The sequence below is a fragment of the Podarcis raffonei genome, chromosome 2 (assembly GCF_027172205.1).
Source record: "Podarcis raffonei isolate rPodRaf1 chromosome 2, rPodRaf1.pri, whole genome shotgun sequence".
NCBI classification, from domain to species: domain Eukaryota; kingdom Metazoa; phylum Chordata; class Lepidosauria; order Squamata; family Lacertidae; genus Podarcis; species Podarcis raffonei.
Genome location: NC_070603.1, coordinates 50,787,881 through 50,812,787, shown reverse-complemented (window position 1 = coordinate 50,812,787; position 24,907 = coordinate 50,787,881). Strand labels below are relative to the sequence as shown.

The 24,907-nt window shown below is 40.4% G+C and overlaps 1 protein-coding gene across 4 annotated transcripts in view; it reads left to right on the top strand.

Annotated features, from left to right (window-relative positions):
• HTR4 (5-hydroxytryptamine receptor 4) overlaps window positions 1–24,907 on the top strand; it is a 158,418-nt gene that overhangs the window by 58,406 nt on the left and 75,105 nt on the right. For all 4 annotated transcript variants that reach the window (XM_053376554.1, XM_053376551.1, XM_053376553.1 and 1 more), the window contains exon 2: window positions 8,118–8,177. In XM_053376554.1, the coding sequence (XP_053232529.1) occupies window positions 8,167–8,177 (11 nt within the window). In that variant the 5' untranslated portion in view covers window positions 8,118–8,166. The remainder of the gene's footprint in view (window positions 1–8,117; window positions 8,178–24,907) is intronic.

Genomic DNA, 24,907 nt, shown 5'->3' with positions numbered 1-24,907 from the left:
TACTCACCATGAAGTTGGTATAGTGTCACATGTTTAACTTTTTTTGGGGGGGGGTACCAGTGCTGCGTACTCTTGAGTATCTCCAGAAAAAACCACTTTGTTTTGTGTTGTGTAGGCTCTTATGATGGGCCCCACCTGCTAGCCTGTTCCCTAAAGTATCACTGGTTTACTCATTTCTATAGTATCACTGGTCTACTCATTTCTGCCTACATTCTGCGTGGACTGGTTGCATGGCAACATGTGCAAATGGCTTTAGATACCTATTAGGTCCATAAATTACCATATAGCATACATTCAACACAAAAAACAGCAACAATTTGTTGTTGACAAAGAACAGCTGGACATATAAAGGGCCCCATTACCTTCAGTAGCTTAGGGCCTCATCAAACCTAAATCCAGCCCTGGACATGGCCCCGAGTAACATTCTGAAGTTGAGGCCTTCCACTCATAGAGGGTGTTGGAGCAGATGGAAATGTAAAATTGAAAATGCTTTAATTGAATTTGGAACAAACAGGTGCAATTAGCCATCATCTTCTGTGCATTGCTTCCTCTCTGAAGTATGCATTCACTGGCAACAGTGCTAAATGTTAATGTTTGCATTAGGCTCATGTGTTCTTAATGCCAAGGTTTATCATAAGAAAGCCAGCACAAACACATTTTTGGCTTGAATAGTTTGATCCCCACACACAACCTGTTCAGTAAAAAATAAAATAAAATCAACTTTTAGGTGTGTGTATTCAGCTTAAATTCTATGAAGTTCCATCTTAAACCAGCTAATGCTTTATTCTCTGTCCTTTAGGGTAATATAAATGTGGTATGCTGATTGCCATGTTAGTCTTAGTTGAGATCTGTGTTTCTCAAGATGGAAGCCCTAACTATTGGATGAAATGAAACATTATTGGCTAGTATGATGTATAGCTGTAAGGTGCTAATACTTATTACAGCACTTGATTTTTTATATATTTCTTAGTAGCTAGGTACTGAAGGAGGGTTAGGGTTAAACTAATAATCTTTATGGCTGGCATGGATTTTGAGTAACCATGCTGTTCCTACTCTTTTCATTAGCGTATGCACCTGAGATTTTTGCACCTGGCTTTGGAAGTTTCCACCAGTATGTATTTTGGAAAAAGGTCTCAATTATCCCTCTTGGCACTGTACACCTGCCAGTGCTTCATTAACTGCAAAGAGGAAACAGCTCAAAGAAGATCTTATACAGTGGTACCTCAGGTTACAGACGCTTCAGGTTACAGAATCCGCTAACCCAGAAATAGTACCTCGGGTTAAGAACTTTGCTTCAGGATGAGAACAGAAATCGTGCGGTGGCAGCGGGAGGCCCCATTAGCTAAAGTGGTACCTCAGGTTAAGAACAGTTTCAGGTTAAGAATGGACCTCCAGAATGAATTAAGTTCTTAACCCGAGGTACCACTGTACCAAAGAGTGGCACAGTAGCACTGTACTGGCAATCAGATCATTTAGTTGCCTGTTGCTCTTCCAACCAATTAATTGTGTTTGCATAACAGCCTCAGCAGCCATTGGAATCTGTGCAGGAGGTTGGACTAGATGACCCTCGTGGTCCCTTCCAACTCTATGATTCTATGACTGCATTTGAATGGAAATCTCTCTGGAAGGATGTGACACAAGGGGGCACTAGCTATATTTTATTACACTTAACAGCATTAGTGTATCCTCATATTTTACTTCAATGGGACATGAACATGCCTAGCTCTTTGCTGAATTTACTGTTTTGTGTCTTTATCTTGTATTTTTATGCTGTGAACCACCCTGAGATACATGAATGAAAGGTGGTATATAGATTTAATAAAAATAATTATAAATAAAATAGTGCAGCTACTCAAGTTCTCAAGTAATGAAATAGGTACATTGGTGTAGAATATGTCTAATTCCAATGCTGGCAACATTAGCAATACTTTACTGGTGCTTCTTGTTGGAATGTCAATGTTTGTTTTCATGCATACTGGAACACTTACTTAAAAAACAAATCTCTTACCTAATCTCCAACTACTATGGTGGGGTACAATCTCAAAATACCCAATAATGATTGTATTCATATACATAAATAGATGGAAGAAGAACTTCTGTAACTATTAGTTACAGTTTTCTTGAAAATATACTGGTACTTTAAAATATGACAGCAAGAGTGATGATTCTTTCTATAGCTGTTTATTGAATAATTCTTGACAACACAGTGAACTCTAAAATTCAGGAGAAATACCTGTTATGTTTATTTATTAGGCATGAAGAAGAATTCAAATTGCCAGGGGGTGCCAAGTAGATATGCATGTGTATTATGCAAATAATAAGAGAAACAGGTTCTAATGAATTTCATTGTGCACTTGGAAATGCTAGCCCATTTCTTGAGTCTATATAGGCAGAATTATTACTAGGCAAGTAGTATTATCTCGAGTGCATCATAAAACAGCAGACATAATTGTTACCATAAATAAGCAGTGTAGTGTTTTTATTCCTATAGCAATACCACTGTCACTTACATAGTTCTTCCGAACTTTACTAGGGTATTCATGTCAGTTTAAACTGTTGGCACAGCCAGAGTTTTCAGAGCCCTGCCATGAGAAAACCCACTATCCAGAATTTGGGGAAGGATGCCAACAACTGTTTAGTTCCTTCACTAGCAGCTGGTGTGAAAGGGAGCCATTGTGTAAAACTAAATTTGGGACCCAAAAAGTTGGAGTGTCTCCCACATTACCATCCTGTGTGTATCCTAAGATCACCAGAGGATGTTGTCCTCTACTGGAAGAGCTATTGTGTTGTGATGAGAGATGTTGCTTCCAAGTGGAACTGGTGCTCCTCATGCATCCAAGTTTTTTGCATTGTCCATGCAACATTATTAGCATCAAAATGCAAGCTGATATTCCCCCCATCACCATTTAATCTGGGTTTACCATTTCCAGGAGAAATCCAACATGCAACATGTACCTGCTTCCAGTGATGTGCTTGCAGTATCTGAATGACCAGTTTTCAGTACTGAACACCTTACTGGACGTATAAAGAGTCTTCTCTATCTATGGGCTGTCCTCCCCTTAGAAATATGCATGGTAGCAACACTTCTGGCATTCTGGTACCAATGACCATTTATTCACCCAAACACGTTTAAGGGTGCAAATAAGGGTATAGAGTTGAATAGTGATGTCCTGTTTCACAATTACAGAGGTGGCTTCAGATGCTCCTGTTGTTTTTACTGAGTTTATATTTTATTGTGATTCTATGGTGGTGTTTAAGGTAGTTGCACCTAAGCCTGGGATCTTTGGGATGAAGGATTGGTTGTAAGCAGTCTAAACAAATATTTAAGTTCTCACTGAAGGAAGGAAATAAACTGGCACAAAACCATATCACTTTAAAAGCCAAGAGCTGATATTTTCCCTTCTGGGCTTTCTTCCTAAAACCTCTGTGTTAAATGCAAATTAGGTGTTTTACTCCTGGCTAGCTATCTCTGTTTCTCGCAGATTATTAGGGAAATGGATCACAAACTTGGAGGTAGAAGATCCAAGAATTAAGGTGATACGAAAGTCTTTTGAAACTGCAAATGATGTTTGTGGAGGGACAGGAGGTTGGGTAAGGGAAATAGTTGGCTCAGTCTTCTGCAGACTCCCTTAATATACTGATAAACTGCAACAGTAAAAGATTAATGTTTAAAGTGCCACCTCTCACTGTGCTAGTGAATTGGAGAGGGGGTGGGGAGGGAGCTAATAGATCTGTTATTTTCACTTGGGCTACTGGGATGAGGTAAATTGTGGAAGAGAGAGGATACATGGAATAGTGTGTGTGTGTGTGTGTGTGTGTGTGTGTGTGTGTGTGTAACACACACAGTGGAGAGCAATGATTATTGTATGGAAAAATCAATTGTTAACCCATGGCCGTTCTTGAATTCTAAATGTGCAAGAAAGTACAGTAGTTTAGTCATGGTGAAAAGGCACTCTATACATGCATAGAAATACTTTGGAAGGGAACTTGTCTATCACAGCAATGCAGAGAATATTCTCTTTTATGCTAGGGGTTGGGGTGGGTGGGTGGGAATAATGGCCAGGATTCCATGAATGAGTTGCAGTAGTGGAAGCTCTGTACATAGACTTCTGCTTCCAAAGGGAAATACAGACACATTGAACCCCTGGAATCTTTCACCTTTCAGAGCTTGAGGTGGTGTGCAATATCAGTAACACACACACAAATACACACAATGCTTTTTTGGGGGGGATGCAGGGGTACGCATACCCCTAAACATTTTGTTAATCTGAGTTTGGCTTCATTGAGGGGCAGAATTTCAATATGAGTAGAAAAATATTTTTAAAAATATTAAAAATATTTTAATATTTTAAAAATATTTTTATTTTTTTAATATTTCAATATTTTTTAAGAAAAAAAGCTCTCTCTCTCACACACACACACTGTGTGTGTGTGTGTGTTATAAGTAATTGATTTGCTTTGTAGTCTGAGGCTTGCATCACCTGCTTTTATCACCTACTTGCATGTACTTGTAGTTTTTATTTTATGCTTGTGACACATTTTAAAGTCCAGATTGTGTTAGTCCTACTATTTCTGTCAGGTCACACTTACTTCTAGCCAGTGCTTTTTTTCCTAAAAAAAATGTTTAGGGGTACTCTCATTTTGACTCAAGAAAACCACCATTTTATAGTTCAAATCAGGGAAAATAAATTCAGTAAATGGACAAAAGTACAAAGATTCACAAAATGTTAAAGGGTATGCGTACCCCTGCGTACCCCCACAAAAAAGCACTGCTTCTAGCTCCACCCACTTATGCCTAGGAGTGACCCTGTTTCATCAACGAAAGCTGCAAAAGTATCTCAAAGCCAAAATTACTTAGTAATTACTTAGGAAAGTAGCTCAGTGTTTAAGTATGCTTTGCATGCCGAAGGTGTGAAGAACCACTCACTGGTGGAAGAAGAGGAGTGTGGGGGGAGCGCACTGCTCCTGGCAGTGCGATCCTGGTGGGGTGCCATCGCGGCTGCCCCCCGCCCGCGCTGGGTGCCATGCCCCCAGGATGCGTGCCAGCCCCGTCCCCGGCTGCTCCCCACTCCCCGGTGCCGGAGCATGAAGCTCCGCCACTGGAGCCACTGTGAGTCAGCCTAGCCCTAGACAACACTGAGCTAGAGGACCAGTCCTGTGACTTGGTAAAGGTCAGATTCCTAGGCGGTGGGAGTGTCTCATTCAGACAGATGGTTTTGTATCAAGCTGATTCACCAGCTGTCAGCTGCAGGAAACCATGCACTGCCCACCTGAAGTGCATGCACAAAAAAGAGCATTATTCACAAATTTGGGGGAAAGTCTGGTGGGGGGTGCGCAGGCATGACATGAATGTGTTCAAATACTGAAGATTAATTCCCAAAGCAAATCTGAGCGCGGTAGAACAGGAAACCGACGCAGAGTCATTCTTCCTCCTAACAAGACACCACAGGCCCTCTTCATTATTTTTTTTCTATTTAATTTTATCTTGTGCAAATGAGATTGCCGAGACCAGTGTGCTCAGACAACACCATTAAGCAGTAATGGGATTTGTGTAACTAAGTGTTGTTGTTTTCTGGCACCACAAACATGAATAAAAGTTAATGGGCTGAATTCCACCTAAGAGACAAATTGAAAATCTTAGATTCTTAACTACTATTTTCCATTTCAGCCAGGTGGTAGTGATTGTTCTCAGAACCTAGTTTTGCTCTTACCAAGCGATGCGAATCATGTTATTTTCCTGCATAGTTGAATAAATGTCCTTGATAACACAGCAGTTATACTCTCCTGAAGGTATTCACAGAGCAGACTCCAGAAATACTTTACTGTTTGGTGTTTTTGGAGCATGTATTAAGGTGCCTATGCTCTTAAGTATATTTCTGTGCCACAGTGCATGATCTCCGCAGCATACAAGACACGTGGAACCTCTCATTCTGCCTTTACACAGGCACATACATAGCAACTGAGCATTGTGAGAGTTGGGCTGCTTCAAGAGCTGGGCTTGAAGGAACAAGGAGTGAAGGGGTGTAGCCAACTACAGGGGGCAGTTCCCCAGTTGGTTGAAAAGAATGATATTCAAAGCCTACACCACCACAAAGCTACTGGAAGGAAATTGGGCAATTTGCCAAATATCAGTACAAGGATGAATGCTGTATTATAGTCCACATTTTTATGGTAACAACTAATGCTGGAGTTTTTCTCTTTGAGAGAAATATATGACAAAAAGGCCCACTCCCTGGGAAAGACTTTTCACAGACAGTTGGAACCAATCTTTTATAGATAATGGCATGGCATTTTTAGTTAAAGACCACATGCCACTTATTGGACCTGGTCTCTCAAAAATGGACAAGAGGGAGCTATGCTGGGGTCAGTGTGCACTGAGAGACTATTGCACTCGTTTAATTACTTCATTTTAAATCATTAGTACTCCTGCAATACTGTCGGATTGTTGCCCTGTTACTATGACTATCCAAAAAGCAAATATTTCTGTTTGTTTTTAATAAACTGTTGCTGAATTAAATAAATATGATTATTGGTGTGATCCAACATATGAGTAAATCTAATAAAAGCAGGTGTTTGTGGGGAAATGAGCATGGGAAACAGAAATCAATTAGCCTCATTTGCCTTTACTCAGAGGGAAATCAGACTGATGCATAAACTAAAAGCTCATGATTTTATGCAGCTTCTGGGCATGATTAGTTGAAAAGGAAGTAGAATAATACTGCCGCTGATTAGGTCTTTCCACATCGCTTTCATATGAGACTCCTGCTGTTATTTCTATCTGTTTTGTAGACTCTGGGTCCTAACCTATAAATTCACTGAGGATAGAACTATGCGAAATTTGTAATCCTGTATTTACCAGTTGCTGGGTTGGGTCAATGAAAATTGTCAACTTTAAGTAGCAGAATGTTAAATTGTTTGAAAGTTAACAATGAACATTGAACTATATGGTGGCAAAAATGTTGAGTAATTTTATCTTAAGGAATAGGTATTAATGAAGCAGTGTCTCATACTATGTATACTTATCCTCTCATCAGATTGTCTATGTGCTACATACCGTATTTTTTTATGTATAACACCCCCCCATGTATAAGGCGATCCCCCTGTGGGGGGGATTGCCCAGAGTTGTTGAGCTTTTTTGGGGGGGATTGGCTGGCACCAATCGCCTGTCCCTCCTCTGCACAATCCGTGTAGACGACCCCCAATTTTCAACATTTTTTAATAATAATAAAACCTCGTCTTATACATGGAAAAATACGGTAGCTTTGCATGAAGAAGATGAAAGATGTATCCCTTAGTTCTGATGTTAGAATTATGGCTGCTATTTCCAGCACTCTAGACTACATGCACAAGCTTCCTGCAGTACATTTCGCCAAAGAAGATGAAGCTCACTGCACACACATATTTATTTGCCATTTATTTTATAAAATGTCTGGATTGGTGCTCATCACATTGTGACCCCCAAAGCAGTTTTCAGCACGATAAAACCAGCACAACAATCAAAACAGAATGCAATCAAAATCCACAGGCAGCGTAACACAAATGATCCTCACTTCCAAATTCAACTTAGCCAGATCTTCCAAAAGTCTGGGAGAACAAATGAGCTTTACCAAGGAGAATGAAGCTCATCAAAGATGAAGCCATCTCTGTGTGTGGCTACATCTCACAGTTGGGGTGCAATTAGTGAGAAGGCTCTGTCCCTCATCCTGATACCGTGAGCAGGACTCGCTGGTGGCACACGAATAAGAGCCCTCTCTGCCAATCAAAGGGCCTGGGTTGCCTGATATGGTGAAAGGTACTCCTTTATATGGCCTGGAGAGAAAACTGCAAGGAATAGCTTAAATTCTGAATTTTCAATTTGTATGAGTGGCTTTTAAATGAACCAGTACCTGAGAATACTGGGTGATTAAGCCTAAAGCAGCTGAGAGATGAGAAGTGGGCCATCTGTGCTCTGTGTGATAGAAGGAATTGTATAATTTTCGAGCATTTGCTAAAAACTGCTCCCCCCTTTTCAAGCAGATTGTCTCTACAAGAATTTTAGACAAAAACACATTGAATGAATTTTTTGAAATGCCAAGTGCCTTAATAATCATTGTCCCTTTTAACTGTTTTCAATTCAGGACCACTTATGGATGCTGAACTCCCAGTTTTCCATGCCTGTTGCCTGTGATGGATGTGAGGTAGGAAATGTTTATGCAGTAACTTTTATGTTTTTTGAGCCCTAGGAGGCCAATACTAATTTATGTTTGCGAAGTCTGTGGGGTTTCTTCCCAATACCTCTGTTTGTCTGTAATATGAACTAAGGGGACATTCATAGCAAAGCACAAAGAGGGAGCTGCTTTCCAGACATCCCCACAGTGTTATGAGAGAGGGCAAGATAAGAAGCCCTAAGTATGACCATTACGGAGGAGCCAAGCAATTGAGTACCTCCCTGCAAATGTGGAAGGTTGATGCCCTGCAAAAGACAGAGGCAGTGGGCAGCCTTGTAAATAAGCCCACAGTGATTCCTTGCCTTGCTCTCCTGGCTTCCCAGCAATGCGGGTTGCTGCTGCTTATGACAGCAGTAGCATTGGATTGGCTTCACCACCCCACCTTGCAGTCATCTCCCTGTTCCTCTCCCTCTCAGTAAGCAGCAGTAGCCATCTATGGAATTGGGAAGCCAGGAGAGCAACAGAGCTTCACCCATGCTATTCTACCGGTTGCTTCTGCTAAGGTGGTGGGAACTGCATCTGAGTCCTTTAATCTGGTCCCGATAGAAATTTGAGATGGCAGCATGCTCAAGTCACCTCATTTGATATGTTGTATAATATGATGTTCCATACGCTGATAGTAAACTCATTATTGTATTGTGGATCAACACTCCTCGTGCACAGAGAAAATGTATTGGTCAACTTGGGAAACAAGATATTTAGCTTCCCCTCCTGGGGAAGTTCAATGAAGCATGAGCATGCTCAATAGGCACTGAATGCTGATTGGCTCTTGGTGGGGAGAGGAAGTAGTAATGGAATGGAGTTCCCTAGACAAGGCCATAGCTGCTTCTCTGGAACCCTGAATAGAGGTACTCCACACAGCAACGTGTGTGTGTGTGTGTACATGTACACCCCTCCCACCCCTGTATTGGTAATGGGTTCTCTTGAATTATTTTTCAATTATAATGCTCTAAAACTGAATGAGCCTTAATTGCTTTAACTGCTTACTTAACAACCATAAGGACACACTCTTGAAATGCATTGGTTACACTGTGGCAGCAGAACAGGTGTTTGTGAAAAACAAATCAGGACTGATACTTAGGTTTTGTATTAATGGCATCTACGCAGGTTTGATGCTAAAATAAAATACACAGAAAAGTTGAGCTGAAAAGCAGAGAGAGCAGGCGAGTTTTGATTTAGTTTTGATTTATATACCATTATGAACTTTTGTAAAAGCTATATAAAGATAGCTAGGAACTGGAGCAAAATATATTGATGCTAACTGGCTGAAAACATCCAGCCATTCAGCTTTTAGCATTTCTCTTGAGAACTGCCCTCAATAGTTGCAAAAGCAACCCAGACCAGCAAAAATGCCTCATCTATTTGGCCTGGCTGAGGGTTCAGTTAGTGCCTCCAGAGGTTGGGGGCAGGTATGGGTGTCGTAGAACCTTAAGCCTGTGGACAGCCCACGGGCCTTTTTAGCACCAAACTCTCTAGATATACAAATTATAAATATGAGACTGAAACTCCTTTAAATGAAATAAAATGGTTCAAGTAAGAACATGTGTTTCGTCATGAGCTCTGAATCACACTATTATTTATATGTAAAAACAAATATCTACTTGAAAAGTGAGAAGCAAGCCAGTTTTAGATTTAACTTTTAAAAAATGGATATCATAATGATATCACAAATGATTTTGGATACCGAATATGTAAAACATGAGTTACTAATCAGAGCTATGCCAGGACTACAATTAATTATAAACTGCAATGTTTCCAGTCTAGACACTGTACTGGAAACACTACAAGTCTGGGTAATATTGGCAATTTTCTCTGTGTCTAGGAGACAAGTTGAGGCCCTGTTAGTACAGATGGGTGTGTAAGCAGGGATGAGCAAATCTGTCCATTTGGATTTCTCTCGCTCATTTTTTCAGTCTTAAATTCAGTTCTCCACAATTTTATAAGTTTGTGATTTATTTATTTTTTTAAAAAAACACCCTCAAGAAAATTCATGAGCTTTTAGTGCAGATTTTCACCTATATGCACATTTTTCTTTGCAATTTTGCCTAATGTACACATTTTTCCAAAGCATTTTTCCTAATACGGTGCATTTTGTATGTTATTTTCAATAATATATGCATTTTAATACACATTTTTCCTGGATATAATTCATTTTTGTACACATGATTTGTCTGGAAAACTGCAGTGCCAAATTCAAAGAAAGGCAAATTCTGAAGAATGAATGTGTTTTGGTTTACATATTGTTTCAGAAAGTGTGGAAACTGTAAATCCAAACTGAACTGAATTTCTTTTCTGATACCTATGTGGAAGTCATCATATATTTTTTTAATCTAGAAAAATAAGTTTCAGCTTCACAAAGGTTTCATTTAATGACTCACACAAGGGAAACCTAAATATGCAAGTTTGCAATCTGGAGATAACACAGAGATTTCATAGTTTAATCACAGGAAAGTTTTTTTCTCCAGCTGTGTCATAAAACAGATTTTAATGAACTGGGTGAACCCAGTCCTACTTCCTCTTATATTCCTCAGTTCTTTCCAGTAAATGTGGTAATTCTAATGAACAAATGAATAGCATTGGTATTCTGTTTATTTAGACTGAAGTGCATCAGATTAGATTTGCTTTAAGGAAACAACCTTTTGAAGATCTTCCTGATATGGTGCTGTTTTTCTGCAATTACTCTGAGAGACAATTATTCATTAAGAAAAGACATGACTGCTGAATCTTTCTAAATAATGAGTACAAATTTTACCAACAGGTAAGTGCTCTCAAATCTTAAAAGAAATTCAGATCTTATAAAAAAAGGGAGAAAATAATAACCTGTTACCTCTCTGTAGTGCAGTTCTTAGTCCAAGGAGTTTGCTACACATAGGGCAAAAGCCAGCATTGCTCTAACAGATAACAGAAGTTTCCATCTTTTCTCCCTCCCCATGTGATCCCAAAATCTGATCTGGAGGATATCCTGCCCTCAATAGCAGATTTTGTGGGGGGGGGGGTGCGTGCTGCAAGAAGAGGAGAGTAAGGGGAAGCCCCATTTGCACAAGTGGAAGACCATTGTAGAAACAGGATACCACAATTGGGCACTACCCATAGTGATTTGATGTCTGTGTGAAGTAAAATATAGGCCACAAAAATTCTACTCCCACTGTTTTGTTAGCTTCAACATCATCTTGGCAATAGGGTTTATTTCTTCTCTGTCCTTTGCAAATGTGTTCAAAAATCTGTTTTGAACATATAAGTAATTTGTAACTGAAAAAGTAATATGTCCAGCTGTACATAATTAATTTAGAGTTTGCTATGCCAGGAATATTAGACAATCCTGTTAGATTACTGTGAGATCTCTGCGGGAGTAGTTTGTTTATTGGACTGGCACAGGTAGACGGCTCCCTTTTCACATCTTGTTCCTTTTCTATTCTATGGAACAGGAGGGAAAAGCAGTCTCCAGTTTTCATGACTATGGGGGTCATGGAGAATATTTCTGTTAACATGATTTCCCTCTCCTTATCTATCTTACTGGGTTTCTGGAAATTAAAAAATAATAATTGCAGTTAATATATGTAAATACTCTTTTGTGTCAGGCTAGATCTATTTACTCTGCTAACAAGATTAATTTTTTGTTACATTTTTTTTGTAACATTGCTGTATTAGTGATTACAAAAGTATGGTATACTTGGTTAATTGAAACAAGCCACGATTAAACTGTGGCTTATCCTGACTTATTTCAATAAACCATATTTTAAACCACCCAGAGTTCTCAGTTCAGATGAAACAACAAACTGTGATTGGTTTAAAACAGAATGCAGATACTCCAAAGGCCTGTCTTGGACATGATGCTAAATTATAATTTAGTATTACATGGCACAACTTTGGGTTTATATTCTGGCTGCCTACTATGTGCCTCTTACCTTATTAAAAACATTCACCAGAGTTGCTCAGTTGTCAAGAATGATGGTAAGACAGAAATATAACGTTCCCAGTGTTTGAGTGGTGTTAAACTTGCATAGATGTAGTCTGTATACATTGCCTTTCTCTAACTTAAAACAAGATACTTGTAAAATCTATAGGGCAGATTAAAACATTTGTGAAAACAGCTTTTCCATATCTTAAACATCTTCACAAAACAGAACTTTAAACGAGAGAGTTAAACATAAATGAGCCCAAAATAGCATTAACAGCTTACAAGTACAAATAATGGAGATTAATATGACATTAAGAGGGACAAAAGAAGAAAATTTATGAACCAACTTGATGATTTTTAGACAATTTAATATGCCTTTGTGTTTACCACATCTGTGTGCATTTGTGACATTTTAGAATCCAGTGTGGATCTGTCTGCATGTAAATTGGGCAGCTGGTTTACAGAATGAGCAATTAGACTGAAGCGCCCATATTGTGCACGTGCAGAAATGAGTGACAGCTCTGATGATAGGATCCAGTGCACTTAGGCAAAAGCATCCCAACATCAGACTGGGTTTTAACTAATCATTATAAAATGAAATGTGCAGCATTGCCAGATATGGCGAGAAAGCATTTTTGTTCACATGCCCTGTTTCCATAGGCTTTCAGGTGTTTCACTTTGCTGGATCCCAGACATTCTTCTAGTAATCTTAACAGAGCTGTGGAAAAGCATTATGAACAGTGGAAAGTTTATATAGTCAGGTGACATCCAAACAAACAGCTCCTGAAAAGATTAAGATGCTGGAAGGTCCTATATTGCCAATGGAGACTGTTCCCCAACCATTTTGAGTGTTTTCCTAGTAACCTGACTCAGAGCTCCCATTTTGCCTGAAGGTGATCTATCACAGGACTGATCACAAAGGGCAAGTGTACAAGCTGTCCATTGATATGAGCAGTGCTTTTTTCTGGGGGTACACAGGGGTACACATACCCCTAAACATTTTGTGAACCTCATTGAGGGACAGTTTTTCAATATGAGTAGGGAAATGAGAGTACCCCTAAACATTTTTTTAGAAAAAAAGCACTGGATATGAGAGACCGTCCTCTAATGGGATAGTGAAGAACCTCCACTCTTCACTCCACTTGTTCAGGCAACTGTCTGTCATTTGTATCTGGGAAACACCCTCAAAGGACCATCCCACAAGATCTTCAGTTCTCAAATCCATAATGGCCTGGACATACTAGATCCTCTCTTGATGCTCCTGAGTTGTATTCCTTCTCCCTGCCAGTCCCATTTCACCTGGATGCACCAGTCCAGGATTGTGATGCTACTTCAAATACCAGGTATATCTTCCTTCAGCACTGTACCTGCCACCTCTGTCTTTTTTGAGATGGCACCTGTTCATGAGATGGCACCTGTTCACTTTGGGAACCCGTGACTTATTCTCTCCTCAAAATCCACAGGAGACAGAAAACATGATTGACGGACAGGCAAAATTAAGACCTTTGGTGAGAAAAGCACAAGGGAAATTTGTCTCTTTCTGCACATTTATCTCTGACGCAGTAGACCAAATATCCCCCCTTTTTATACATCTTTCAATCACTGCAATATGTTTCAAGTTATGCTGTGACATCTTTTGGGGGTGGTGAGAGGTTTCTTGGAGCATTTTTTTTTAAGTCTAGTCTTCATTGCCCTTCAGTGCACTTTTCACCACTTCATTCAGTAATGTCAGTAAGTAAAATGTCCCATTACTCATCCCACATATTCTTTGTCCCATAAGGAACAGCTCCTAAGGACACAGATGCGGTGAAATATATTGCTATTATCATTAACCGATAAGAGCAAGCAACTAGTGAAAACACCAGCAGAAAAAAGTGCTAAATTGAACTGCATTAATATGTCTTTAATGGGATCCTAGGAAAAACAGATAATTTAGAAGGAATGAAGCAGGGGCTTTGATCAGAGACTCTTTCAGGGAGGTCAGAAAATAGCACTGAACTATAGACTGCTATGTGTCAAGTAATGTAGAGTTTAGTATAAATCATTAAATGGCAAGAGGTTTTGTAATTACATAAAACGTAAGTACCACCTACAGTGATAAATGAGAGTGCCATATTAGCACAAGAAATAGACCAGTGACACTGACATCACTAAAATTAATATTTCAGTTTTGGAGGGGGCTGGTGAAGACTGTGTCAATGGTGAAGGAAGATGTAAAACTTGCAGATCACTTGAGGCATCTGTGAATACTGAAGTAGTTTGAACATGTGCATCCCTAATTTAGCAGGGCTGTTTGGTGTACAAGCTGGGTTCAATTAAGGGCTAATTGTGGTAAGAGCCCCCAGCCTAAATTGTTTTTCAGTTGTTTCATTTGTCTAGTACACATTCAGTTTACAGAGTAGTGCAGTACAGATATTGTAGATATCATTTTTAAACACTAAGAATAGAGAGGCTTCATGTGAAGAGCACCTGCATAGGTTAAATAAGATGTCTTAACCCTGAAAATCCACGTGGTACCGCTTCTCTTGCTTCCTTCAAATATGTCCTCCAAACCTACTGTATCCATTAAGGCTTTGTAATAATTCCTTAATACCCACCATTACCTACTGTAACCAAATGCAAATTTAGAACTGAAACAAGCTCACTCTTTTCTCTCTCTCCCCTTTGTTGAGTTGCAGATAACTTGTCTTATACTCTTGAAAGACCATGCCCACTGATAACACGATATAAAAAACAATTAGCCCACTGGAGGTGTTTGGGGCATTGTGTAGGAAGGGTGTGTTCGTTGGGTTCACTGATCTTCAGATCCCATCTAGATTTACAATTCTCATAGCTTCACCAGTCCTTCATTTAGCCTCAAAATGGACTACTTGTTGCTTAGCAACTCAGCATAATAGCAGTGCACGCTACAAGGCTTTGTTCTTTTTTACTTGTATTGATGTACTTTATAATAAAGAATGTGAGGTATGAAAGGGAGAGGAAATATTATGTCTGATGTGGAATTGGAGGATCCCTACAGAACAAAAGAACATTTGCTACTTGAAGTAGTATATCAGAAAAAAATGCCCTTTTGTCTATTGTGACACAAGTAAAAAAAGAAAAGCCCAGTAATACAGTTTTTTATTACAATAAATACTCTTTATAGCATTCCACTTCATCAATGAGGTGCTCTAATGTTTACTACAACCAACTCCTGAGTACCTGGGTTGCTGGGTTCTTCTGTGGAACAATGCTAAGACTTGCAGGCAAGATCTCATGCATGTTCAATGAGGTTTATTCATAAGTAGGTCCATTTTAGATTTTCAGCCCAAGATATTAACTCAAAACTGGGTACATGTTATTAAATGGCTTTTCCCCCCAGATAAGGTTTAGAAAAACCTATTGCTATATCATTTCCAGTCAGAATAAAATGCAGTTTCCACTGGAACTATATAAAGGTAGTATCAAAATGCTAGGGGCAAATACCTAAGGATGAACTTTAAAAATTAGATTATCTCAAAATTCCAGTGATGCTTTAATAAAAAGCAAGAGTTGTAATTATGCTTATTTGTACTGTATTTGATTTTACAAGCTATACATCTCACTCAGTTTAATAATTTCTGAAAACCTGGGCCTGTGGTTGAGGGTTTTTTTGGTTGAGATTTGTTTCCATGCGTATGTTTTGGTAGATATACATTGTTGCATAGACCAGTGTTTGCCAAACCACTTGTGAGTTGCAACTGGTTAATTTAGGTTAAGCTTTTGCCCTCTGTTGCTTGCATATTCCTATACCATGTGTTGCAGGAATTGGAGCAAAAGCCAACATGCCTTTCAGAATGTAAGTCTTTAAATAGGAGTGATTAAGAGGAGCGATTATATGCTTTTCAAAATAATGTGTGGGATGTGCTAATAACAATATCGTTGCTTGCTTGGTACAGGAGCTTCAACTTAGCATCCGCCTTATGCTCACCTGGCAATTTCCCCCAGTTTATTATCTGCAAGGGGGGGAAATATTAATGTTTGGTGTGGGCCGTGGAAACAGAATTTTATTTCACATTATTGTTAATTTGCAACTCAGACAGTTAAGTTGCAGCAAGCTTGGGTCTCCTAAGCTAGGCAGTATTTCCACTTGCAAAAACTGAAATATGTTCTTGTTGATTGGTGCTAACCAAGGTGACATTCAGATCTGAGCCTGGAAACAAATCTGGAATGCCCCACAGTGCATTTTAGTATATTTATGTAGCAAGCATAATTCAAATGATTAACCCACTTCTAATTGAATTTTATCCTAATGATTAGATTGTTTATACACATCAGTATGACGGAAAAGGACATGTCCAATAATAAAGTTTCGGATCAATTTGAGGAGGGATCTGAGTGACTTGAAAACAGTAATAATAATTTTATTATTTATACCCTGCCCATCTGGTTGGTGGCTTCCAACACTCTCTAGTTCAGGCATGGCCAAACTTGACCCTCCGGATGTTTTGGGACTACAATTCCCATCATCCCTGACCACTGGTCCTGTTAGCTAGGGGTGATGGGAGTTGTAGTCCCAAAACATCTGGAGGGCCAAGTTTGGCCATGCCTACTCTAGTTTATGGTACACAGTGTTCTACTGTGTGTTGACATGCAAGGCCTTGCAGTATGCCAGGGTTCTGAATTTTTATCAAGTGCTCCTGCAATGTTGTGAAAACTTTATAGTGCAGGGGACTGTACAAAGCCTTGTAGTCTGGTGCTCAAGAGAAGGGTGGGCAAAGTCTTCTCTTCATGGCTTGCTACAACTGTTGCTATTGGTAAGTGGGATGACAGAATGGCAGGAAAAGGAGGGAAGGCATTTAGGGTATTGGATGATGGGAGCTGAGATTTTTCTTCTCCTCAGATTAAAATCCAAGCTTGAGAAAAATTAAAGAGCAGTAATACATGCCTCATAGCACTTTGGAGAGTGTATGTCTGGGCCGGTGTGTATGGAATTGGCAATGTTTTTAGATATAACAGACATTTTTAACACGGGCAGGGAATCAGTAGTCCTCCAGATGTTGCTGGGACTACAATATGCACCATCCCTGACCATTGGGCATTGTGTGTTGGAAGTGACACGCTGGCTTGGGCAAACCTCTGGGTCTATTGCAGGAGACAGTTATGTGCAAATCACTGAAATTTTCAGCCTAACTGTGCTGTTTTTGTCTTAAATGTCAATGTATGTTGTAGTGAAATATAATCACACCTTGGGCATGTGATTTCTATAAAGATTGAGAGCATTTAAGGATGGTGTTCTTAGGTGTGCATTGGGAAATTCAAATCACAAGGAACTGAGTTTCCAGATTACAGATCAGTCTTTGAAAACCTGGCTGCTGGCTGCACACTGCCAAATTCTAAAATATTGCAGCAAGGTATTCCAGAACAACTCTGAACTAATGAATCCACACCATGTCTCTTAACTGCAGAGCAAAACACATCAGTGGTATTATTTCTTCATATCTTTATTCTCCTCACAAGCATCCCCCACATACAGTTTGGGTGGGGGGGAGAAGTTAACATCTATTAATCATTATTTCCTAGTGTGATAACAATGGCTAATGGGCACACTACAGTTAAACAAGTTCTGGTGTGGAGGTGTCGTTATTAGTTCTTCCCTCCTTCATAACAAAAGTGAAAATTCTGCCAACCCACACATTCCAGATTGAATCAGATCACAGCAGAACTCCCCACTGTTGCTTTCGAAAGTGTATCAGCTATGCCCAAATCAGACAAATTCTTCACAGGGGATGTTGAACAAATAAGCAAGCAGTCTTATATGTTTGTTGATTTGGCTAGCAAGAGATCTGTTCTGTGTACTTTTCTCATTAACAGTTTTGGTGTGGGACAAACAAAGATAGCTGTATCCAACTTTTAATGTTTCCTGGATGAATTCCCAGACTTGAGTTATGGGGAACAAAACTGGTTCTCACTTCCACTGTTGCTAATGGAAGACTTGGCAAGAGCATGGCAACATGCTGATTTCGGGAGTATCTTTGTGAGGCATACAACTGGGTACTTGTTCACTTGGAAGTTGGTTTAGAAACCAACTATTTTGTATTGTCCAACTGTATTGTTCATCAGAATATAGTACAGGTTGAACACAGTTCTGTCTGCCTCTCCATGGTGATATACTAACACAGAGCCGTGTGTCACTACCTGATATCCAGGATTATTGCGACAATTTCGAAAAGGCTGCAATTGCTTCGTCCCTAAGGCTTACTTAATTTGCATCTTATTTAGGAAACATGACATCTGTTCCTGTTCAGAAGTCACTGTAGAAGAGGTTTGGGGGTTGGTGTAGGGCATTTTCCTTCCAACCTGGTACCCTCCCAGTGGGCTATAACTATAAACTGGGAGGGGTGGCTAACACCCCAGAGGACAGGATCACACTTCAAAACGACCTTGACAGATTAGAGAACTGTGCCAAAACAAACAAGATGAATTTTAACAGGGAGAAATGTAAAGTATTGCACTTGGGCAAAAAAAATGAGAGGCACAAATACAAGATGGGTGACACCTGGCTTGAGAGCAGTACATGTGAAAAGGATCTAGGAGTCTTGGTTGACCACAAACTAGACATGAGCCAACAGTGTGATGCGGCAGCTAAAACAGCCAATGCAATTCTGGGCTGCATCAATAGGAGTATAGCATCTAGATCAAGGGAAGTAATAGTGCCACTTTATTCTGCTCTGGTCAGACCTCGCCTGGAGTACTGTGTCCAGTTCTGGGCACCACAGTTCAAGAAGGACAGTGACAAACTGGAACGTGTCCAGAGGAGGGCAACCAAAATGGTCAAAGGCCTGGAAACGATGCCTTATGAGGAACGGCTAAGGGAGCTGGGCATGTTTAGCCTGGAGAAGAGGAGGTTAAGGGGTGATATGATAGCCATGTTCAAATATATAAAAGGATGTCACATAGAGGAGGGAGAAAGGTTGTTTTCTGCTGCTCCAGAGAAGCGGACATGGAGCAATGGATCCAAACTACAAGAAAGAAGATTCCACCTAAACATTAGGAAGAACTTCCTGACAGTAAGAGCTGTTTGACAGTGGAATTTGCTGCCAAGGAGTGTGGTGGAGTCTCCTTCTTTGGAGGTCTTTAAGCAGAGGCTTGACAACCATATGTCAGGAGTGCTCTGATGGTGATTCCTGCTTGGCAGGGGGTTGGACTCGATGGCCCTTGTGGTCTCTTCCAACTCTATGATTCTATGATTCTATAGCAGCTTCAGGCTTCCCCACCTTCACTCCCTTGATAATGTGGTTGTGCACCCCACTCAAAGGTAAGCAGGTAGGGCCTATTCTTTGACCTTGCTGTGGATATATTTGGTCACTGTATTCAGGGCTAGGGGGGAATTTGCCTTCAAATTAATTGGTCCTGTCTATGGGTTTTGCCTCCTTATAGAAATTGTCACAGCTGGTTGGTGGATAAGACATTGTATTGCATCCTTAGTCTAGGCATAAGGGGTAGGCCGAAGCCCCTACTTCATTTCCTGCTTCAAAGAACTAGGGTATCATGTTAAAGGGATCCAGTGGAGGTTCCTCTGTCCAAATATCTAAATAGGGGTGGACAGTGGACAGTCCCCAAACCCTTCACCAGCAGTGTCCTGAAGGGACCGCCTCTATTTGATGTGTGTCATGGGACAGTCCTTAGCCTGGAATCAATCCTGTAGGAACAATCAACCAGCAGACTGGGTTGGTTGATTCAGGATACACACCCAATGCCTAAGGCAAGACCATAATATATCTGTAATAAATGAAGTTGTGGCCTACAAAACTCCAAATTGGCTTGTTTAAATTGGCCTTTATTACTTTATTCCATGTTTCCCTCCAGCCATGACATTTGCAGGCTTACTGCACCTCTGCTAAGTACCAGGGAAAAGCACATAGTAAGAGAAAGATTGTTGCATTTGCCTCATGAAGCAGAGTGTTGGGGTGATGATTTTGACTGGTCTCTGTTGGGATCATAATATTTACAGTTGGCCTCTTCTTCAATACAGCTCATTTTAGTCCATTATTCTTTGAAGGATCATCATCCTAAAGCCTCTTGTTTCTCTACTAATCTCTCTGAAATAGGTTGTTACCCAAATATGGCTTTCACTTTAGTTAACATAGACTGCATACACATCATACATATAAAGCACACACACACACACACACACACACACACACACACACACACAGACTCCAAAAATTCTGGGAATTGTAGTTTGCTAAAGGTGCTGAGAATTGTAGCTCTGTGAGGGGTCCACCACAGTTCCCAGGATTCTCTGGATGAGAAATGTGCTTTAAATGTATAGTGTTTATATAGCCATGGAGGTTGATTATGATGAGCAAGCTGAGGGTTTAATGGAAAAATAACATGGATTGTTCCAAAGTAGTAATCTCTTTTCAAGATAAAGATAAATTGATCCATATTATGATTTAGGCTCCTCACTGCTCCATATCATGAAATGTACATAGAGACACACATTAAAATTAACATGCAGTATCTGCCCCATTCAAAGTCTTTTGTCAATTTTTCTGCAATAATTTAGGCTCCTATCTGAAAAAAAAAATGTTTTCAATAGATATGTATTTTTATAATTGGAATGTTCAGTGGTTTATTGCCCATATAATTAAAAATGAGAGTTTTTGTGACACGAAAAGGTAGAATTGGTAGAAATGGATCAGTGAAATTTTGCCTCCATCTGATAAAATCTCACTGTTTGTGCACAAGCTTGTTATTAACTTGCAGTAGTTGGAGTTGGGTTTTACAATTCTTTTAATTAAGTGTTGGTGGAGTTGTTTGGAAAGATGCTGCCTGTGATGAATATATTGCTATAAAGTGCTTCCTTAGAAACTGAGCAGAGAGTTCAACAATACACAGAGTAACTAGGCTGATAACATTGTCATTGTCACTTAGTACCACACATTGTCATTGTCACTTAGTACCACTGAGTTTCTGAAATACATTCTTTGCTGACAGAATTGTATACATACATACATACATACATACATACATACATACATTTTAGGCAAGTGCCTAAAATGCTCTGAAATTACGCATCTGTACATAGGTTCAAGAGGGACGCAGGTGGTGCTGTGGGTTAAACCACAGAGCCTAGGACTTGCCGATCAGAAGGTCGGCGGTTCGAATCCCCGCAACAGGGTGAGCTCCCATTGCTCGGTCCCTGCTCCTGCCAACCTAGCAGTTTGAAAGCACATCAAAGTGTAAGTAGATAAATAGGTACCGCTCTGGCGGGAAGGTAAATGGCGTTTCCGTGCGCTGCTCTGGTTCGCCAGAAGTGGTTTAGTCATGGTGACCACATGAGCCGGAAGCTGTACGCTGGCTCCCTCGGCCAATAAAGCAAGATGAGCGCCACAACCCCAGAGTCGGTCACGACTGGACCTAATGGTCAGGGGTCCCTTTACTTCCCTTTACCTTACATAGGTTCAATACAGCAGTTCCATATTCTAGTACCATTTGTATTTGTTCACAGGTGGTATTTATGCCTTTCCCTTCCTCTGAGGATCTCAGGGTGATATACTTGGTTCTGCACCACCCTTCCTCATTCTCATCATGTGACATAGGGTAGGCTGACAGACAATGACTGGCCCAAGGTTCCCTGGGGAACTTCATGGCAAAGTGTGGATTTGGACCTGGTTCTGACCAACTCAATCTAACTCTCTCACCACTGCACGGGGGGGTTGCCAATCTTTTGGAGCCAGTGGACACATCTGGAAATTTGAGAGTATGTCATAGACAACAGTCATAAAATACTTTCTCTGGGGTGTGGTATACCACAAAACGGCTGCCACAGTGATGTTGCATAATTGCTTCCACATCTAAAAGGGCAGAAAAACAGACAAGACCATGAAATGCTGTGAGTCTTTCCCCCATCAGCCACCACATGGGGTGTGTGGCACCTAAATCAGTCATTGCTATGGTTTCCCACATAGAGAAGCATTTTGCACCTCTCCTCTATTCAGAACTGATGGGAGAGTGGGCATCCAGTTAAATGCAGGCAGGTTTAATACGGCATGCTCAATGTAGGAGAGGCAGCCCAAGCAGGAACAGAAAACAGTTTCTTGGGAATTGTAGATTTTTGAGAGAATGTTTAATGAGACATCTTATGGGCACCATAGGTGGTACTTGCAGGCACACTAGCAGGCTCCATCACCATCCTGACTCTGGATCTTCAGTGTTGGTTCTCCTCAAAGGCATGGTCTGGTGCTTTGATTAAGTTATCTTACTTATTTGCTAGGTTTGTTATTGAGGCTTCTTTGTGCAGTGTCCTTTTTCTCAGAAAGAACAGGAAAGAATGAAAGGCAGGCAGCCTGGTTTTATAAGGTGGGCAAGGAAATGCCAGGCAGCTTCAGTTCACAAGAAAGCTTTGACAAGCGCTCCACTTGGCATGGACCAAGGGGCTCATCCAAGCTGGAGTTTAGTGTGGATTTGAAGTTGCTTGTGTGTGTCTCCTTTTGCTGTTTCCATATGACATCTTCCTCATCCCAGGTGGCAGTCCAGTCTTTCTCTCAGCTAAATTTAGTTTTTCCCAATCTGCAGATAATCTGATAAGGGAAGCAAATCCATTATAAAACTGCATGTTACCCAAATGATGGTACACTGAAGGGTGTTGTGTGAGTTTTGAGCTGTGTGGTGGGTGGCATTTTGCCGGATCCCATCTTTTGCCACATAACCTACTTCCATTTTGTTTCCATCAGCCCAAAGGAAAGGATGCAGCCTGCCCTTTTTCACAAGTTGTTGCTGAAGGCACATTTACAGTATCTTTAAAACAGCTCTTCGGTGCAGAACTGCTCTTGCCCAAAGAGCTCAAAGAGCTGTATTAAAAATAGAATGTGCCCTTGCAGGGGTAGGAGGCAGGACAAGAGGTGGGAAAGGAAGCGGCAGCATTTTCATGAGACTGCAAATTGTCTAGCTTGGAGTGACACACACACTTTTTGATTGCTCTTTGCTGCATATCTGGGATATTGTAAAAATAAAAAATAAAATAAAGGTGTCTGCACAGCTAAATAAATATCTGTGCATGTCCCCACCATAGACCTTAAGGTTTCTGGAACCTACATTGGGTAGGGAGGTACTAATTGAGGGGAGGAGACAACAACAAATATGTCCCATAAACCACTGCATAGTACAGTACTGCGGAGTAAAGTTACTGGGAGATTTCAGAAGCACAAAATTGAAAGTCCTTATATGTATACATGGAAACAGTGACCCTCGTCCACATGAATGCCCACATGTGAACACAGCTCAGAGGTTAAGATGGGGTAGGACACATCTCTGTGAACAGCAGCAGAGTGATTATGGGACATGATGGTTAAATCTTATTGAGATGCATAGAAAATAAGGAATGGGCCAATAGTGCAAAACAGTTGGCTATGGCAAATGCATATTTGTGGGAGTAAAGAAAGCAATTCGGTAAGACAATGAGTGGGAAGGAGATGCTAAACTAAGAGTTCCAAGATCTGAAGCAGTTTGGGGAGGATTTTCCCCAAGTTGTCAAAGTGTGACAAAGTTGACCAAGTTTTCTTGGTCAAAGTGAGATTTTCTTTCTCTCTCTCTCTCTTGGTGGGTGGAGTGAGAGAGTATACCATATGCATTAATGAAGAGATGCTGTATATCATTTCAGTATCAAAGGGAGATAGAACCACAAATTGTAAAATAAAAGACTATCTCGTTCTGGTAGCAGCCTGTACTGCAGTCTTCCCCAACCTGGAGCCCTCCAGATGTCTTGAACTACAAACCCCATCATCCCTGACTATTGGCCATGCTAGCTGGGACAGATGGGATTTAGAGACCAAAACATCTGGAGGACACCGGGTTGGGGGAGGCAGCTCTACTGCATTATGACATTTTGTTTGTTTAATGTATTCTGCTTAGGTCCTTTGTAAGGATTTTGATGTCTGGTGTTCCTTGCACCTTCCCAAGAAATTGTTTATTAGGGATTACCATGTAATTCCCATGACTGTTTATGCATGCATGACTGTCTGGCCTGTATTTTGCTCCCTAACTGTCCCATGAATTCATGACTCAGCTGCTCCCTTCTTCCATCTTCACCTTGGGAAACTTGTCTTCACAGTTACTGCAGTAGTGACAATGTCTGCCTCACCAGCTGCAACTGGAAGCAAATAGTGCAGATGAACTTATGAACTGCTTGCAAAAAGCAGACATCGTTTCCTGTCTGTGCTAGTAAAAGAGGGCAGGCCCTGAATTCTAGGCATTACTCAAGGGATGAGCCCTTTCTGGTTGGAATTGGTTTGCCTAAGGATATTTTGAAAGTTTGTGCTGCTAACAATCAGTCTCTCCTTCCTTCTCAATTCCCTTACCCAGCTGGTGTGTTCAGTTCCACCTTTACACAGCTATTTTCTCGTAACAGTATGTAAATAGCCATGTGTGAACAATATGAGAACATCATGCTTATGTCAGTAGAATGATGCACATATACTAATTGCTTCAAGCATAACAGCTATCACTCAACTAGGATTGCAGATTTCCAGGAGTGAGGCAGCTGTTTGCTTGACATTAATGCATATACGTAACTTCTGTTAGTTCACCTAATTCACATTGTAGTTTATTTATTGTTGCTATTATTGCTGTTGTGACCATCATGGTCATAACAACCACAGAACACACCCACACCCACCCACACCCCTAATTTGCATTGGAGGCATCCAACTATACTTTATTTTAGGTGGGAGAAAACAGGAAATAGGGGACTTACACTATGACACTTTTTGTCCTTTGTTATGAGTGGTGGAACTGAATAAGAATCTTTGTTCAAATGTATCCTGTTTAAGTATGAATG